We start from the raw sequence: 20,329 nt of genomic DNA on the forward strand, positions 1-20,329 counted from the left end.
GTGTCCTGCTCTAAGCCTCGCGCGACGGTCGCGCGAGGCGGGGCGGCGCACGCGCGAAGTGTTTGTGCGTGTGGCCGCAGATCCCAACCCAAAGAGGAAGCGCCGTTGACCTTTTTCTCCCAAGTCACCCCGCCGTTCGGTGGCGTTGGCATCGCGACACTCGCGCCATCTCTCGCAATGCGCCGCAACCACCACGACCGCCGTCGGCACTTAGCTACGTGGTGTAGCTGGATTACAGGAGACACGTGAGAGTCGCGCATCCCCACATCCCCCCAACCTTAAATCACTGTACATACTCCGGCGAAACATGTCACACGGTCTATCAACGCGCGTGCCGCGAACAAAAGTTAGTACAGGCGACAGTGGCCGCGCCGAGGAAATGTCCACACGTTATCCACAACATGCGAGCCGACATTGTCTCTGGGGTTCACCGCTGGCGTCCGTTGGTCACAGCACCAGCTCTGCAGATTCGATGGCACGACTCCAGCACAGGACTCCGGAAACGGCGACGCAGAAGTCGGCACGAGCAAGCGTCGCTCGCGCCGACGCGCCCTGCTGACGAGAGCCGCAGTAGCCGTTGGTGACTGCCGGCTCTTTTCCCAGCCGCCGAGGGTTGCGAGCTGGATGTAGGCGGCCGCCGAAGTCGCTGCGCCGAATTGGCCACAGGCATCTCCAAAGCCTGGGGTAGCTCGATTGTAGTCCGGGGCAGCAGCGCTGACGATGTGCAGGTGACAGCAAACCAGGGGTGACTCCGCTCACGCTGCGTACTCAACGCACTCGACAAACACTAAAGTAGTGCAAGGGAGAGGAATTCGGCACACGCATCGCCCACGTGGTACGATGTTCAATTCGGCTAGCAAAAATTTCGGGTGGCATTTCAGATGCTAAGTTCACGTGAACAAAGCTTGCTTTCTTGAGTCGAACGAGTAATTTCAATTCGTGCGAGGCGAACTAGAATGAGGGAAGCAAAGTGCGACACCTCAACACCACGGTCCACCAGGTTGTGTCCCTCGACGTGCGATAGGCGGCTTCGTAAAGCCTTAGGCCTAATGCGTCGCTACCCTGACAACAACCGGCATCCAAAAAAAAAACGTCACCCAAAATGGGCACAACAGGCAGCCGCGAGGAGACATTAGCTCTATGAGGTGGTCCTACCCCGCTCGGTGCACGCAGCATCCGAGTTGACAGCGCCCACCGTCCCAGACGGTGTCGGAGCGCCCGGTGCCAGGCCGCAATACCAGTCAGCCCGTAGCGGCACCCGTGGCCCGCGGCCACCCGGCTCCCTGAGCCTCGACTTCCGAAGTCAAAGATATAGAAGAAGCTATTTACATAAGAAATTCGGACCACCCACGAGGCTTCCGTACTCACTCGCTTCAGGCTTGCCAATGCTCCGCGGGCGCTAGGCCTCGCTCTCCCAGGATGCAGACCACGTGGCTCTCGTACCGACGAGTGTACTTCTGGGGCGCGATCTTGTACGCGTTCCAAAATGGAACGGAGGCGTTCCGTTCCATCGAGCCGCACACGATTGGTCAATTTCAACCGCGACGTTCAAATTGACCAATCGTGTGCGGCTCGATGGAACGGAACGCCTCCGTTCCATTTTGGAACGCGTACAAGATCGCGCCCCAAAGCACTCGGAAAAGGCTTAGCATGTTGAAAAGTTCAAACACGCTACAGCAACCGTCGCCTCGCTCAAGAAAGCACACCGCCGACACTAGCAATCAAAATCCACGCTAGGACTACGCTTCGGTTGAAACATTTCAAACCGAGCAAAACTGTTAAAATTATCGTCCGATGCCCCAAGAGGTTCACGTTGGGCAGCCAGATGATGTGGGGATGCGCGACTCTCACACGTCCCCTGATGTTGTTTTCCCCGCATGGCTCCCGTAATACGGCTTCGCTGCGTAGCTTTACGGCGGCGGAGTTGCGGCGCATTGCGAGAGATGGCGCGAGTGTCGCGATGCTAACGCCACCGAACGGCAGGGTGATTTGGGAGAAAAAGGTCGAAGGCGCTCTCTTTATTTAGCTTGGGATCGTCGGCGAACACGCACGAACGCTTTGCGCGTGCTCTGGCCCGCTTCGCGCGACCGTCGCGCGAGGCTAAGCGCAGGACACCGGTATGGACGAACACGGATCGTTCGAGCGCGCCACCGTTCGCGTGACTGTACACGTGAACGACTAGGCGATGGTGTCATAGCATGGGGCGAACGTATTCGCTCGCTATCGGGTCGCGGTGAGTCGGACTTCCGTGATTTGTTGCGCGCCCGTGTGAATGTTCTATTGGTTGTAATTCAGCTAGTGTGCATTAGTGTATGTAAGGTGCAATAAATGCCCTTTTGATTGTTTGCACTACTGTGTTGTCATCCCTTTGTCCCAAGAGCATGTGTGAGACCCCACAGTCCCCACATCGAGCGGACCAGACTACATCTAGCCTATGCTTAGCGAGAAAGTAGATGAGGGCAGCTGCTGCAACGACGACCGAGGCGCAGCCCCGACGGTCAGAACGCTCCCTGCACTCGACATGCTCAGGCGTTCAGTGGCATGTGAAAACATTCCCAAGATCACGTGCGCGCACTTATACGCCTTGCAGAAGGCGATCGTTGACAATTTGGCCAAGAAGAAAACATCCCGTTGATACGTTTTTCAAGGGACCGCGAAAAAAGATGAGAAACCCCCCCCCCGCAGTTTCGCCCGACAGGTGCAGCAACGGAAGCGCAGCAGCAGCAGCAAGCGAATTGACCTTTGCGCTGTCTCTCGCTTCAACGCGAACTAAACGTCACAGGCACAGCGCATACGAAGCTACTGGCATTAGGCGCACTTTGTCAACATCGCAGATCATTTTGACGATAAGGTCCGCGCAGGTGCGTCGTATCTGCAACGTGCCGGTCGCTTGTTGCAATGCACAAGCTGGCTGCACCGCTAAATTTACGTGACCGTCCTATTCAAATGCAACGTAACATGCAGGAACATTATAGATTGGCAAAGTATCACGGGGAACGCCCAGTAATTCGAACGCGAAAGCATTTGCGATGGTTAATTCGAACATACCATGCACCGACAATGCTCTCAGCAGCGTGCTAAATCACGTGGCGGCGCCTCCGACCGGCATTGTTCCGACAAAAGCTTAGGCGAGACCCCTCAAGGCTGCGCGAAAAAAAAAAAAAAGAACCGCGGCGTCACGGCCAGGTCGCCGTTTCTGCGTGGCGCCGGAACACGCGTGTACGTGCCGACGTCTCAGCCAAAGCTGCGGTTGCAGTGCAGAGGGAAGCAATGGCGGAGGCCCAGTTTTGGCCAACGCTCGCTTTAACAGCAGAAGACGAAACTTCAGGGAGCGGGCTAAGCTGGCGCCGGGCCGACGGTAGCGGCGGGCGTGCACGGAGATAGCCGAAGGTGAGGGGGCTACGAGGGTGTTGAGAGGAAGGGCGAGAGGAGTCACTGAAGCGACTGAGTTGCCGAGGCCAAATCCGCTTCCCTGCCGCCCTCCTCCCTCACCTGCGACGGTCCCCGCGCGCGCCCGTCGCCGTGTCGCCTCTTCCTCTTGTGGGGGAGCACACGCTGACACCTTCTCCCGCGGGCGCTCGCCCGTCGCCGGCGCACGGAGCGCCCGCGACAGCAGCCGGGTGGACATCTCGTGCGCGCACACCGCGCGCTGCGGGAGCCGGGCGAACACGGGAGAAATGCACTTTGCCCTCTCCCGGTTCTCGCTCGCCTCTCGCGACGCGCGTGCCGCGCGGGAAGAGGGAAAGTATCCGGCGGGCGAGGAGGACACTCCCCTCGCGGAAAGGCAAAAAGGCATAAAAGAGCGCGACCGAGAGACCCCCGCTCTCTCTGACCTCGCTTGACCTTCTGCCTGGACGGATTTTTACCTGCTGAAAGCCGTGAGTGACCTCGTTCGCGTGACTACCACACGCGACGAGGCAAGCCTATTTTATTAGTTGTTATACAGAGCGGACTTCCCTCTACAAGTGTGTTTTATTGCTGACAGCAATAAACGTTGTTGAGTTGACTCGCTGGTTGCCTTATTCGCCCGAACCCTACGTAGCTGCGATTACACGCGCTACGGGTTGGGGAAGACCCCCACACTCTTCACAACCACAATCTCTCTCTCGCCGTGCCTGCGCTGCCTGCTCCCCGAAGTTTCGCTTTCTGCTGTTATCGCAAAGCGAGCGTTGGCCGACGCGGGCAGTTTCATGGCCTCGCTCGATATGTGTCGACATGTGCTTGCGCAATATTTCACGAATCGCACCTTCGTACGTCGTGCTATGGCGCACGAATATTTCAATTTAAGTCTTTTTAATTCGAACAAACAAATTTTTGGGCCCCTTCGAGCTCGAATTATCGAGATTCGACTATACATGGAAGTCAATGGGATTTAGGTCGGGGCCGCGAAAATGCGACGTAGCAGCCAGGAAAACGCAGCAGCGAGGAAGGTATCAATGGGGTTCCACTATTAGAAATCTTTTCTGGTAAAAATAAATTCATTTTTCTTGATATTGTGCATGTTTTGATGATACGAATTTTGGGTGATACGAATATTTCGCGCGACCCCGCGAGATCGTATCACCGAGATTTTACTGTATGAGGCACGCCGTAGTGGGGGACTCCGGAAATTTGGACCACCTGGGGTTCTTTAACGTGCACCTAAATCTAAGTACACGGGTGTTTTCGCATTTCGCCCCCATCGAAATGCGGCCGCCAAAGAATCAAGTGTTTTTTTAGATCTTATTGACGCTATGCTATACTGAATACCAATGAGGTTCTCAGTTTAATAGTGGACCTGTGTTCTAAGGCAATCTTTTATTGCATAAAATGATTTTTTTTTTTCAGTTTTCCTTCTAGATACAGTAGAGCTTTCCCATCTTTATGGCAGATGGGTTATCATAAGGTCAATCTGTGCAACAGATGAAAGTGCGGACTGCGCATATCGTGACTCGGTCACCATTCCGAGCAGACAGCACTGACAGTAATGAGCTGGTGCCTTTTCATTTGTTACCGTATTTACTCGATTGTAACGCGACCACGATTGTAATGCGAGGGGCGACTTTTCATTGCGTCCACCAACAAAAAATAAAACCACAAAAGTAACGCGAGAGGTGACCTTTTGTTGTGTCCAGCAAAAAATTTTTAAAAAAGAAATAAAACCGCTAAAGAATGCGAGACCATCGGATGCATGAAAAAGTCGCAATTTCACTGGAAAGGTGAAGCATCAACTGCGATAGCAAATTAGTAGAGAGCTATACGTAGTAAGGATAGTAGTTTGATCGGCTGCATAAACTTGGACACATTCGCTTACTAACTGAATTAACAAGCATGGTGTCAGTGCGCACAAGCAAACATGAATAGACCACACTCGATGACCGCGCAACCGCTGTCAAAACGCTAGCGTGAGCAAGCGCGCCAGCAGCAGCGAGCGAATGTTCGTGCAGTCTATCGCTTGAATGGAAACTGAGCGGCGAAAGCACAGCGCATACAAAGGTAAGAGCTGTGTGGAGATAACTTTCAAGATACGGCGCGCACGACAGCCCGCAGCCGCGCAAAGTACAATTATGCAGTTAATTGGTGGCAGAGTAGAAGCCGCGCCCCCTCCCTCCCGCGCTGCCTTCCGGCTTTCCTCCTTTCGCATGGGAAATTGAGTCGCCAGTTCCCCTTGCGCCCGGTAGCAAGATACACATTTGGTGCCGCAGCTAAACGTCGCCTCCGCTCCCTCCTTCCCATCCCCCCACAACTTTTTGCACGACGGAAGACTTCGCGTTTGCTCTCCGCTATGCATTTGCTCTCCATGAAAGCGCGCGAGGGATGCCCGCACTTTCACTCACACATTTCACTCGTTGATTAGAATTGGGTGCATCATTACACTTTTTAGACAACTTGAATTTCGGTATTCGATTGTAACACAAGGATCGACTTCAGGCAGCAAAAATCTGGAAAAAAACTTGCGTTACAATCGAGTAAATACGGTAAGTTCAGCGTGATTTGCCACCTGATTTGTGCTCCGTCCCGGCAGCTCTAGGCTAGACGCCTTGGCAGACATCGCTTCGTATTGAACAATTTACAGCACTTCTAAATGCACAATTTGGATGTGGCTACTATCCATCAGTCAAGCTGGTGCAGGAGAAAGTGGTCCGTACCACGTAGCATGGCCAGACTGGAGCACATGAGCATGAGCGTGCACTCCAGCCATGTAACACACTAGAAACTGCAGCCTTCGCCGGGTGCCGCGACAAGCCCGCTCACCGAGGACAACTGCATGTGTAAGTGGTTTTTGTGGACGACGTGGCTCCAGACGCATGTTGGGCGTACCCGAGTGCCAACATCTTACCGGAACAGGCCGCCTGCTTCCTGAGTTGCACACCTTCAAGGTGTGTCGCCGTCATAGTCAAAGCTCGTTATGAGTTAACATACAGACGTTTCATTCGACCATCGGAAATTGTGTGATTGCCATAGAGATATGTGCGAAAGGAAATGTGCTACTTGCCACTCAATGCAAGAAAACATAGCCGCGCGCAGCTTTCTAGTACACTGTAGCACAGCAAAGGGATGAGACACCGTGAACTCAACCGTGGATAGCCTCCGAGTTCGGAGTGTCATAGGCACTAAAATCGGAAGTAATGGCGTCTGTGTGAGCATCCAAAATTAAATTTCAACTCTGCGCCACGGTGACGTTCGGTAGGCGAAGTGTTGTGGGCACGCCCCACTTCGCCGTAGCCTTCACAGTGGAGGGCATTGAAGAACGAGCGGGCGCACTACGAAGTTGATCACAGGCGATATGCGATTGCCAATAACTCCGCTTCTGCTGAACACATTGAATTACTTTTTGCAGCACAGTACGTATTTCTGAAATAGTCTCCTTTAACTTCAAGTGCATTTCGCAACTTGGATAAAAAGTGTTTCAGAGCTCCTTTAAATGAAAATCTGGAAATCTGGTGTTCCCTTTCATACTGGTGAGCTATTATAACTTGCCCAATTAGGTACACTACATAGATTGTTGCAGTGATAAAGTAACACTGTATTACCATCTCTTCCAGTTAATAAAGCACTGACTCATTTATGCTTAGATTTCTTGCAGACTTAAAATGCTGAAGTCCATTCTATTTAATACCATGCTTCGATGCAGTACCTGCATCTGTCACCCAGAATAAGCCGTACAACTTATCATTCCCTCCTCGAACCGACCTGCTTGATGCCGTACATATTTAGATTACCTTAGTAGAAGGAACAGTGGAGCCATCTGCCACCTAGGTGAAGTTACTGATAATAATAATTGAGCTGAACATCCTCAAGCGGCACTGTGGACCATAAGGGATGTCATTGCGAAGGGCTCCGGTAAACAGACCACTTGATTTGTTTTATAGTGTACCTAAATCTTTTTTTTTTCCTCAACGTGGCGGCTGCAACCAGGAAATTAAACCCACAACCTACAACCGACAGCCACAAAGCAGCAGAAACACCACAGCCACTGAGCTGCTGTGGCAAGTGAGAGAATAATCAGAGTGGGCAGTGCACAGGCACACTTAAGCACGTTCACATTGAGCCATGCAAGGCTCGATTCTTGGCTTGTCAGTGACTATAGTAATCCTTAACATCCAAAAAAAAAGGAAGCGCATCCATACCTCATTGGGATTCTTTCCGTTAACCACCTCCAGCTTCTGGTTTGGCTCAAAGCCTAGGCTGTCTTCTTCCTGCACAAAAGACAATGTGAATGGCAGCCAGGGCTAGACAGATCAACACAAAGCAGCATTACTGAAGTGAAAGGATCCACAAGAAGGCTTTCTTCAATGTAACAACAACCCGTCAAGGCCTTCTTACATACTGAGGAAATCACTATGGAGTAAGGCATGTTTCGTCTCCCATTCTTCCATAGCCCAAATCTAGAGCTCACAAATGATTGCAATCACTTCACAATACACACTAGAGAGAAGTGATTGGTGCTGTAACAGACATAAATGAAAAAAAACTTGCCAATGTAATTAGGTTGACACCTTTGGCTCTCTGTGTCCGCCTGGTTTCATTCAATTTCCACTCACTCGTGGCACAGGCAAAAACAAGTACCCAAGTCGAAACGTTGGTTGGCTCCGATCTGAGGCATGCCTTGTACCACATGCCGCTGGAAAATTTGTTTCACTAAGAATGCTGACAAGTAAACAAAAAGATACTGCAGCATCACCCGAAGATTGAAGCAATGTCAGTGATTGCAAGGTATTAAAGTATTACATAAAGTAAGCCACAATGTTTTTTTTTTTTTTCGTTCAATGGGTACTGCTATTTAAAAATATACTGTATTTGCTACCAGGCATGACGTGCACTGCTTCCTGCTCCTAAGTGCCGGGTCTTGTCAGCATTTCCATTTTGCCTCGGCCTCTTCTTCCCACACTGCCATGTCTTCGTGCTTCCAGCGTTCATCGCAAGCACAGCTAGCATTCAGCCACTTCCACTGCCCTCTGGGGTGTTGCACTAGGCTAAATGTTCAAGGTCACCTTAACCCAAGGCAGGCTTCATTTGGCAAGAAATAGGGGGCATTTTACTGCACGGTGTGAATGACACCATTGTTTATATTCGCTGTATTTTGCCACCCAGAGACAGGGCATGATGCCAAAGCCGCAAGTGCAGCCTGCAGTGTCTGCATGATTTCTAATTCAATAAAAAGGACGCCCACAGACAGTGAGGACTGCTGCTATTACTACACAAAGCTGTGGCCCTTTGTCGTCTGCATGTCTTTTGGGGAATGAGTGATCTCTCCGTGTTATCTCAAGATTGCTATTTTGCAGCGTTGTACGGAATGGCGTTCCTGGAACTAGTTCCTTTTGGGAGGAACGGAGTAACGCCACTGTTCCATTAAGGGTCGGTGGAACTGTAACGGTAACTCGTTACTTTTATGAAGGAACGGCAGAGGGAACGGCATTCTTTCTGTAAACGTTCCACGGCACTGAACAGATGCACGCACGTACGCAGCACGTCACACAGGGCGGATGGGCGACCACGTGCTCCTTGACCACGTGAGGCGCAAAGAACTCAAGAATATTGAAAAAAAGATCTTCAACCTTCTTGAAAGAACTACCGCTTGCCTGTCACGCGAATGTGGGGAATTTTTTCGTGAGATCTCTGTTGTATGTTTTTATTGCTAGGCTTCAAGATTGCCACGTAATGCTCCCTCCTGTAGTTTCTATCCTGCATGCCGGCATGCCAGCCTGCCGCAAAGGAACCATGACGTCAGGATCGCAGCGCCACTTGAGGGACTTCGCAGCGGATGGAAAGTTTCCAGTCCTCACGGGCACCGAACCCTTCCAACCAAGGCACAGGATGAGCTGTCGCGGTACTCGCTGGTACCAGTTGACTACCCGCTATCACAGATGAAGAACTTCGAGGGATTGACCCAACTTTTTCTCAACTACAACACGGCAGTACCCTCAAGCACTTCAGTGGAACGGCTCTTCAACTTGCCGACGAAGTGCTAACGAAAAAATCACCAGCCCTTCCCCTGCCGAGAAAATGGGGGTAAGCGAAGTTTGTGGCAAGACGACGCTGTCGCAGGTGTTCCGCGTCTTTTGCTCTAAACTCACGGTCGGCGGCTCTTCGCCGACGTTTGGCCTCAACATCGTGCTCCCGCAACTTGGGGTCCGCTGCTCTTCGCCGACGTTTAACCTGGGCTTCGGAAGCCCTCACATTAAAATCGGCACGTCGACAACGAGCCCTTTCCCGAGCGAGTTTGCGGCGCCATCGCTCAAATGCAGCCTGTTCCTCGGCAGAACGCACCACACACAGGCCTTCCAATCCGGACGTCGAAACTGATCCGAAGCAAGGGAATCCCGGCGGAGCACACGCCAAGCCTCTTTCCTTTCCCTCCCGTGACACACCAAACGACCCCAATTGGTCGAGCGCGTCACGTGATCCAGCTCCGGCACAGCTTTTCCCACACCTGCTCTAGCAGATCTCAAATGTGCGGCCCCGGTATGAGCCACACGTGATTTCTTTCGTTCTCTCTTTCTTCCTTCCTTCCTTTCCTTCTTTCTTTTTTTTCTTTACTTTCTTTCTTCCTTCCTTTCATTCTTGTCCCTTGCTCATGCGCGCATATCCAATGCGGGTATACGCCACACGTGATTTTATTATCGTTATTCGTGACGTAACTGACGAGCATGTGATGTTATTGATGTCATGACCGATCAGTCATGTTAGTCATACATTTGTACCCTTCCATGCCAATTTTGGTAATACCAAGGCAACGAGATGCGAGTTTACAACACGTTTTCGATAGGGGTTTAGCGTGACACCACCACCACCGCCAACACTTGTGACGAAATACAAGCTTCGCTTGAAAAATGGGTTCATCTGTCAGGCACCAACATCGAGATGCAACTCTTGCCGAGTTCAAACAAGGGACCTTAGTTGCGAATATGTATTCTGGACATTTCTTTTTCCCACTCATACTGCAATATTGAATTAGCATTCATTAAACGCCTATGTATTGTTTCTTTCGATGTGGTTTCTTGTGCAAGAAACTTAATTATATTGATGCATGTGAGTAACTTTCTATTTGCACATCTGAAGCACAGTATCCTAACAGCACATTTGAAGACCTAAGTGGAAAGTGCGATAATTTTTGCACTTGTAATAGACGAGCACCAAAGTTGCAGTTAGACAAGCTCTGGCTGGTAGACCGGGCCTGCCTAGAGATGCCGGCCAGGGGCCTCCCGGAGATTCAGGGGCCCAACCAAATTTAATTAGATGAAATAAAGCTTTATCCATCCATCCATGCAGTTAGAAATCTATGGAGTATGTACGGTGCTCCCTGAAAAAATTCTTATAGGAGCGTTTCATTGGATTCTTTTTATTTCCTAATAATCTGCTGCTGGCGATGTTCAAATTTGTATAACATACGTAGTTCGATCTGAGTTTTAAATTGCTCATTTTATTTTGCCTCAGGATTATCCGACACTATATTTTAATTAAATAATCATAAAATGTAACGTTAATGTAACAACACGACCCAATGTTCGAAGTGTAACTGCAACGCGTTCCTTTCGCATTGAAGAAACTTGTAACAGGAACTCGTTTCAATATTGGGAAGGAACGAGGAACAAGCTTTCGTTTCTGTTTTAGAGGAACGTGTACAACACTGCTATTTTGTGACAAAAAGGATTTGCACAATGCATCGGAGCTGGATAATGACTAAGGGTTGCGTGATGGTTCGGTGGGAACTCACACTTGCACGACGACTCAAGCTATCGCGGTATTCTCCAAAGACCTAGAGACCTTGCATCTGGGAAAAGCAAATGAGCTTCCAAAACAACAACACTGACCAGGTGAAAGCACGATCTTGGTGCTGCTTTAGCTCCACACGACTTGAGGTACTCCTCCCAGCTGAATGTCTCAGGCAGGTAGCCTGCAATATAGGAAAAAGAAAGCATGCAAGGGTCCTCAGACCTGCAGCAACCAGGAAAAGCGATACAGGCATCAGCAGCAAGTGCCCTGTGCTTCAACAGCAGGACACCAAGTGGCTTGGAGAGGACATCATTTAGCTCTTTCGGCACAACAATGTTTTTCTTGTTATTACACAGGTACACGCTCTGACTATCAGCCATGAACAGCCTGTACTACCTGTTTACAGCCGGTACTGAATGTTTATTTTTGTTCCAAACAAACTTTTTTTTTTTTTTTTCAAATTGCCTGTGGCGGATAGCACCATTGAATCTCTATGGCTGGATTGCCCGAGGAGATGCAAGCACCTGCATTGACAAACTGTAATGTTCAATTAGCTTAACTCTTTCCATACCGCGCCCATTGAGCATCGTTAGCCCGCTATCGATGGTTTGAAATGTCGCTTTCGAGACCTTCGCGCTGCTCACAAACACACTGCACCATCGAATGTGAAGGAGGCGAACTATATCTTTGTTTTCTAAGCAGTTCGCTTTTTTCCTGCCTGGCAGTAATTTTTAAACGCACTCCGAAGTTTCACGATCATCAAAGCAGAATGCAAAAATGTCTGGCTCCAGAAACGGCGTGCGCGCTTCGGGAGATCACAGATATCGCGATTCCCCTGCCTCTGTGGCTGAACTTATCGATACATCGAATAGCAGCGTCAGAGGACGCTGACTTTTCGTCGGACTTTGACTCTGAGAGCGACGATGATGCAAACCAGCTCGGAACATTGGCAGCCGCTGCTCGACACGGCCAACTGTAGTGCTCGCATTTAAAATTTTGTAGCGGAATACCTGTTCAATGAAAAATTTTGACTTTTTCGGCGATAGCACCTATTGGACGGCAATACATTTTGTATATCTCATAATTTACGTAACATTTTTTTCTTAGTAGATACCAAGCATGTCTTTACAAACTTTGTTCAATTTTTATCCCACAATCTTGATTTTGGCAATTTATATCTTTTTTATGACATACATCTCATTAATAAAACATTTATGCGAGAAAAGTGCATTCATTCTGCTTTTTGTTTATGTATAACATAAAATATTGAATGCAGTAGTTCCTTCACAAAAAGAAATGTGGCATAACCTACAAAAAACAGCTATTTTCCCCATGGTAGGGAAATAGGTGTTTTTTGTAGGTTATGCCAGAGTTCTTTTCCTGAAGGAAAGGGAATATCGGCCGATGCTGAAGGGAAAGAGTTAAAGGGGCTCTGAAACACTTTCCTAACTAATCATAGAATGACATCACTACTATATTACGTCGCCTCATGAATCTCCTGCCGCAAAAATTTTTCTAATCTTTCAAACACAAGTGAAGTTGGACGTAGTTATCGGGCCAATCAGCAGATGTCTCTCTCCACTCCTTTCCACTACCGTGCTGGAAGCTACACAGGGGAGACGGCATGGAGGGGCAAGGGAGCAATGCCTTGCTGGCCCCACCCAAAGGATTCACACGAGACGGCTCATGGCAGCAACCCGTGGCAGCCGGGGTATCTACACTACGCTTTTCATCTCGGAGGCCACGCACAGCAGACGCAGCGACGCGAACTGTCGTATTTAGACCAGCAATGTAAAGATGAAAGGGTCTTTATCTGTTTGAGATCGCAGGCATATATATTTGTAATTTATTTAAGTCGAATGAGCAATAATTGTATTGCTGAGATTGTTCTCGCGATCACGAAATCAGTAAATAGCTATTGTGGGTCCCGCTGCTTGTGATGATGCTGCACGATGAGACTGCGAGAGCGAGAGCAAGCAATTATTCACTGCTTTTCGCACAACATTGCAAATTCCCTGCTACATGCAGTGCAATAATATTTGGCATGTTCACATGTTCACAGGAGCCTCGTTAAGACAGATCGGCAATGTTTTATTATTATGTTCAAAAAGTGTTTCAGGGTCTCTTTAAAGCCCTATTATTTACTACTACACTATTGCATGCCTACTGCCGAAAGTAAAAATGCTGCCCATTGCTGAGAATGGCCAACTGGAGTTAACTTCCTAGCGATAAGTTGTACTCATGCTGTAAAGTGTGCGATCAAATACAACGACATACTACCACTAAATCATCATCATCATCAGCCTATATTTATGTCCACTGCAGGACGAAGGCCTCTCCTTGTGATCTCCAATTACCCTTGTCTTGCACTAGCCGATTCCAACCTGCACCTGCAAATTTCCCAACTTCATCACCCCTAAATAGCTTCCCTATAACCTCCCATCATGTACTGCAAGATAAATTCTTTTGCAGCACGTTTTGGGGATGTTACAGCTGCCAATTCTGAAAATTCAAACATGCTCGACCGTTCACATGTTCACAGCAACAACACTCGTCCCATAGATGTAACGTATAATGACAACTCGGGTATTCCGTGGCTCACACCACGTTTTATGATGTTTCAGACCCCACCTGTATGATGCCTTGCAAACCTGCCCACTGCGACAAGCAAGAAGACCTATGCTTTTGTTTTCATATGCAGCCAGCATCTCCTTGAAACAGAAATTTGCAACAAAAAAGAAAGTGCTACTGTTCTGGCTCAGCCAAGCCAGAAACCATCCACTGCATTCAAAAAGACAAATGGTGACTATCTCAAAACTGATGCTAGCCTTCGGCTTGTGCCAAACTTAAATTTTTCAACTGTAGCACACACTCTAAAGTGACTAAGGATTTGCGGAACGTTTGTAAATTAGTTAAATACATATTGAGCATTGTCAGGCCAAGTTATGTCCTGCTCATCATGTAATTCCACTGAAGAGACAAAATTATGTCATTTCACAAGGGCAACCTTTTCTTCTTGGTCAGTTCAAAACAGCAATTAAAAGGCACGGTATTTAGCTCATGCTTAAGGTGGCAAATAGCACCCATAACTTTGATCACGGCTGAACATTGACAGCAGCATGTTGCTTAAAACAAATTGCATGCTAAAGTTATCATGCACCAACTGAGGTCATTAACTATGATCTATTAAAAAATTTTCAGAAACTTACACACACCCGGGACAGTTGCCAACCACCGAGTACCACCTGTCAATGGGGCACCACTGTTCACTGACAGCTTGAACTAGGTAGGAATCATTCGAAAATAAAATTATCCTCAATAACAAAGTGCACACATCTAGCATAAAAAGAATGCTGAGCTGTCATATGTAAGAGGCCGCCCGTGGCGAGAAAAGACGACGACGAAGTTCGCGGAGCATTCCGAACGGCGCGAGCGCTCGAGGCACGCGAACCAAGGCGTAATCCGCGAGGGAGAAGCGACGGAACAGCATTATCGACGTGGCTCTTGAGCTGGAAGGTCGCCTCGTCAGCCATGCTCTGACGACGGGAGAGCGGAGGACCCGGCCACGAAGTCGTGAGACTGGCAAGGCCCAGGCGTAGCTGTAATCCTCGGAGACGTCCGGACGAAGCTGCTGGGATCGGCCACTGCTGCTCACGGTGGTTCCGGTCTTCTTCTCGAGAATCCCTCTTCCTCGGCCAAGCCTGTTCAACCGATAATCACCATGCTACCGGGCCGCCACGCAGATCGTCGGAGGGCGAAGAACACTTCAGTAGGCAAGTGACACGTCAGCGGCGGCTACCGGAGCTCCAGCCACGTACTCGGCCAGGTCAACGGAACCGCGAGTCGTCGGCAATTTACGGCATCAGCGACAACCCGAACGAACAAGACGCGAGGCCTAACCCGGCGAGTGACACGTCAGCGGCGGCTACCGGAGCTCCAGCCACGTACTCGGCCAGGTCGACAGAACCGCGAGGCGTCGGCACTTACGGCACCCACAAAGCTTCGGATGAGATCGACGTGGACTCAACAGGAACTTCGAACCGCCGGTCTGTAAGAACCTGCACTTCCATATTGCGCCGCAATTAGGCCAGGGTGGTCAGACTTTGTCGAGTCAAGGCTAGGACTGACTTAGTAATGTCACCATGTGACAAGAGCATAGTAATGCATTGGTGCACCAACAACATCTCACGGCAGTAGTGCCCCGTTCGCAAAAGCACCATTGCTGCACTCCTAAACATTCCCACATGCACGCCCAGTAGTCTCTGCAGTCTCTCAGCAATACATTTCATGTCATTAAACTGTCCACAGAAGCGCAGTGAACTAATGCTTTTCAGTGCCCTTAATTTCACGCAAGTACTATTTTTGTGTCAACAATTATGCTCACCATTAGAGTGTTTTGAAGAATGTTGATGAGACTTCCTAGATTACACGAAGCGGTTGCTGTACAGTCACTGTAAGTCATTTATCTTGTACATCTTGTGTGCATTCAGCCATGATGCAAGCTTGTTATCTCTAACGAATCTTCCTTACGATTACTCATACTGAATACGTGGTGTCCCGAATATTGTGCCAATGATGCATTCTCAGCTACTGCCATCACTTCTGGTGCTTACAGTACACAAAGACATGGCCTTCGAGAATGGCTTCCATTACTCGGATGGGGCCATTGCTGGGGGTGCGATTTGAACACCACCTACAGATAAAAGAGTAAAAACTTAGTTCCTTCACCACTCACCAGGGGGTGCCAGGAGGGGCAGCCCATTCTCCTGGGCCCAGCCAACTGGCAGAAGAGTCTGCGACCGTGCATGGCAGCAGCGAACCAGAGGGGGTGCTTCTGTGGGATGCCTCAGGTCATCCACCTGCAAAAAAAAAAAGAAACAAACAAATTTTTAATTGAGGACATGTGCGCAACTTTCAGCCACTGCACATAATACACCACAAAAAGCTGCGAGTATCATTTACCTTCTTTCATCACATTTAAAAAAAAATTATTTGATTTGTTTATTTAAAATATTTGCAGCACCATTAAAGGCATTACAGCAGAAGTGGCTACAGAAATATTTGAGTGAGTAAACACAGCATGAAATAAAAAACAACAAATACAGCACATACATTTCGTTATAATAAATGTGAAAACAAGAAAGTGCAAAGCTGCATCTCAGACATACGAGCAACAACGTCCTGGGTGATTTGTTTCACTTATTAATTGTATGAGAGAAAATTGAATTTTTAAATAGTACTTCTGGTGACAACATTTTACTTCACAAATTTGCAAGTCATGATTGAGTCTCCTTTGAAAAAAAAAATGTCTTTTCAGAAGTACGTTTGAGCAGATATAATGGCTATGTTAAAATAAATAAGATACAGGAGTTCAAGCTTCTCATGCAGCCAGCGTTACGATAACTGATGCCACTGCAGATGGTTTTTAAGGCATGTGATGATGTAGTTGCTCATGCCGTTGTGTACTTGCTCGTGCTCGTGCTGCTGTAGGGTGCTGACCAGAACACATTCTTTTTTTTTTTACTTTGACTTAAACACACAATATTTATTAGCGATAATTTAACTTAAGATGCAGCAGACGAGCACAAGCAAACTTGGAACACCACAAACTGACAAGCTACGCACTGTTCTAAGATCACACCCAGCGACTTTGCTGTTGCCAATTTCGCCTGCTTCAAGAACTTGTCTGAATTAACCTCGCTTGAAGCAAGTGCCCCTCTGATGTCCTTTCACGAATAGTCGAAGACTGATGGGGGAAAAACTCTTTCACGAACAGAATTTATCTTTCACCAAACTTGACAGAACATTTGTAAATTGATAGAACCGAGTCCTAATTCGTAAACTTTATGGAAAATTTGGGAGAGTTGGCAAGCGTACAGAGTAGATTTCATCCATGCAGTGCCAAGCTGTTTAATATGAGATCAATAAATACTGTTTGAGTGTGCGGCTGTGGTTTCGCCTTGTTTGCCCAAACCCGTCGTGGTTGAAATTTACTTGTACAGTGTAGACCGCTTATAACGTAAGTCGCTGGATTCGTGAATATCTGCACTAAAGGCGGTACCGCACTATAACCAAAACAACGATTTTCAAGCCCTGCACGTATGCAAAACAAGTAGACCCAGCAGCCGCGCATATCCGAGAATCGAAGCGTGCGACTGGGAGTTTTGCTTCCGTGTAAATTTACAAACGTTGAAAGGTTAATGTCCAAGTACCCACGATCTTCGCATGAAGCAGACAAAGTAATAATTAATAAAATGTCTCAGTTTCGCCCGAAAGGCGAAGCATCAATTGCGATAGCAAATTAGTAGAGAACTATAAGGAGTAGGGATAGTAGTTTTATCGGCTGCATAAACTTGACACATTCGCTTACTAACTGAATTAACAAGCGTGGTGTCAACGCACAGAATCAAACATAAATAGACTCGATGACCGCAGACAACGACTGTCAAAACGCAGCCGCCGCAGCGAGCGAAGGTTCGTGCGGTCTATTGCTTCAACGGAAACTGAGCGGCGTAAGCACAGCGCATACAAAGGTCAGAGCCGTGTGGAGATCGCTTTCAAGATACGGTGCGCGCGACAGCCGGCACAGACGCGAACGCATTTGTTCGCAGAGTAGATGATGCCGCCCCCCCCCCGCCCCTCCCTCCCTCTCGTGCTGCCTTCCTGCTTTGCTCCTTTCGCGTGGGAGATTGCGTGGTACAGTAGTTCCCACCAGTTCCCCTTGCGCCCGGTTGCAAGATACGCATTTGGTGCCGCAGCGCAGCGTCGCCCCCCCTCCCTCCCATATACCCCATGGTCTTTCGCGCGATGGAAGTCGCGTTTGCTCTCCGCTGTGCGTTCACTCTCCATGAAGGCGCGCGTCCCCCGCGCGCTTTCACTCGCACATACGGCGCGCGGCGACGATTTTATCGCCCTTGGACTCATGCTCCACGTCTCATGCTCCTCCTCCGCATCACCCTCGTTGATCTCCTCTCCCATCGGTGGGCGCACCTCGTTGAGAAGCGCACTCGCTACTGCCCTTGTCGGCGAGATTTTCCCGCAGAAGCCTCATTATAACCGTTATTTCGTCTCACGCGGTTGCACTGTAAGCGGTATGCGTATACAAGGAGTGCTATGGGAAAATTAACGGGAGTCTGAAAAGACCGTACTATATCCGGTCCTGCACTATAAGCGGTTATGTTATAAGTGGTCTATACTGTACTACAGATAGGGGACGTGTTATGGAGCGGCTGAGTGTGGCTATAGCCAGAGCCCGCAGAACATACATCGTAAGCATGACTATTAATATGTGCCGTCTCGAGTTCACATCAACGGGCTCACTCATAACAGCTTTCATTACAGCTAAGCAGATATGTGGAATAACCAACAAGCTTTCAGGAAAATCTGGTGCCACAGCATAAAAAAGCTATGGTTTCTTTGGTAAGCGATACTGAATACCTGGTTTTGATGTCTTATTTTCACACAACGTGGCTAATTCGACGGCCACATGTCTCATACATTTGAAATCTGCAAAAAATTTTCTACCAAGGCGAAACTTTTTAAAAATAAGATGCCGCTTTTTTTAATCTTTCTGTGACAGATTTGAGCAAAACTTCAAGAATGCTGGCACGATACTGGCACTCCCCTGTGCATGCCAGCATCGTGCTCATCAGCTCTATGAGCACAGGACATAACATGGGCACATACCACATCAAAAAAGACAGATCATAATGAATGAATAACTCACCTGTACAAGGAACCACTGCCCTGAGGCCAAGGTGGCCGTGACCGTGGCAGGGCAGGCCTCCATACGACTCATGGGGTTCAGCAGCTCCACCTTGTGGCCGACCTCAAAGCTGTGCTCGGACAGAGGTACTGGCGGCTGCAACCACAAGTGAAGAAAAAAAAAAAAGCCAAAGGGAGTTTAGTAGTGAACCTGTGCAGAAAGATCTGTCACGAACAGAAAACAGTCATAACACGGCCAACAGGGCAGAGTTGAGGCAGAAGGCGCACAAACAGCCAAAGTACAGTTAACGAGATGAGACAGGCAACGAGCATAATCAATACGCTAAATTTAGCACAAACAGGACAACACTAGAAGGGGGCAGGACACTGCTTTCTTGGGGGCAGGATGAGACACATCCTGTCCTCAAGAGTTTATCATGGAGCTGTGGCAGCTGGCCTTTCAATGCATTTTGCTGATGAGCGTCTGAACCCTCACCTGCAGTATGTTGGCAAGGATCTTTCCATTGTACTTCTGGGCCTCACCCATGGACTCGCGCAGTATACGCTTCCACTCATCCAGCGAGTGCAGATTCTCAATGCCTGTGAACGACAAAAAAAAGCATGCCAACCACACGCACAGCTTGGTTTTACTGGCAGTTAACCTTGCCTTCAGAACTGCCACCACATATAAAATAAAACTTTTTTTATTTTATTACGACCTTAAAATTATTATTTCACGTCCGACTTCTAAAGTGTGGTTTGAAATACCCCACAAGTGAGCTAAAGAATGAAACAATTGATATTTGACATTTTCTTACTGCTCAAAAGATGACCCAGCTATGCCTCTTAGGTTTACAGTCAAAATTACAGACACACACTTTGGGTGCGAACGAATTTAAATAATCAAGCCAAAACGTGAGGAACTCTCAACCTGCTCTGTGGCTCAAAAACTCGTGACTAAGAAAAACAATAAAATAAAAGCCCAACTTTGAAGCGCAACGTGCTTGAACACCGAATCCGGGCAGCCAATGCGCAAAATGCTTAGCCGCGGGTCTGAGGAGTCCGCACACGATTTGCTCGATCAGCAAGTCCAATGCACCGATGCACAAAATGCCTAGCCACGGATCCAAAGTGTATGCGCACAATGTGCTTGGAAGTCAACTCGGCAGTGAAGCCTGAAGCACCGATGCTTGAAAGGCGTGTCCGAGGATACCGTACGCGAAGTACAGGGGAATCTCGATGATACGAATCTCACGGGGTCAGGAAAAATATTCATATTAGCCGAAATTCGTATCATCGAAACAATTAAAATTAGCTAAATTATGGGGGGATGAGAGCATCAGATCGGCGAGAAAAATTTATTTTTGAAAACCATGCGTTTTGGTATCTGCAACGCCTAATCTAAGCTGTATCAAAATGGTTTGGCTGA

At 48.5% G+C, this 20,329-nt stretch overlaps 1 protein-coding gene across 1 annotated transcript in view; it reads right to left on the bottom strand.

Annotated features, from left to right (window-relative positions):
* Nucleotides 1–6,093: 6,093 nt before the first annotated feature.
* LOC119462399 (scm-like with four MBT domains protein 2) overlaps nucleotides 6,094–20,329 on the bottom strand; it is a 36,549-nt gene continuing 22,313 nt past the window's right edge. Inside the window, exons 8-13 of the mRNA XM_049672964.1 lie at nucleotides 19,397–19,500; nucleotides 18,923–19,057; nucleotides 15,932–16,055; nucleotides 11,295–11,377; nucleotides 7,611–7,679; nucleotides 6,094–6,102 (exon numbers count right to left, since the gene is read on the bottom strand). Coding sequence (XP_049528921.1) covers nucleotides 6,094–6,102; nucleotides 7,611–7,679; nucleotides 11,295–11,377; nucleotides 15,932–16,055; nucleotides 18,923–19,057; nucleotides 19,397–19,500 — 524 coding nt within the window. The remainder of the gene's footprint in view (nucleotides 6,103–7,610; nucleotides 7,680–11,294; nucleotides 11,378–15,931; nucleotides 16,056–18,922; nucleotides 19,058–19,396; nucleotides 19,501–20,329) is intronic.

This window comes from Dermacentor silvarum, chromosome 8, assembly GCF_013339745.2.
Source record: "Dermacentor silvarum isolate Dsil-2018 chromosome 8, BIME_Dsil_1.4, whole genome shotgun sequence".
In the NCBI taxonomy this organism is placed as follows: domain Eukaryota; kingdom Metazoa; phylum Arthropoda; class Arachnida; order Ixodida; family Ixodidae; genus Dermacentor; species Dermacentor silvarum.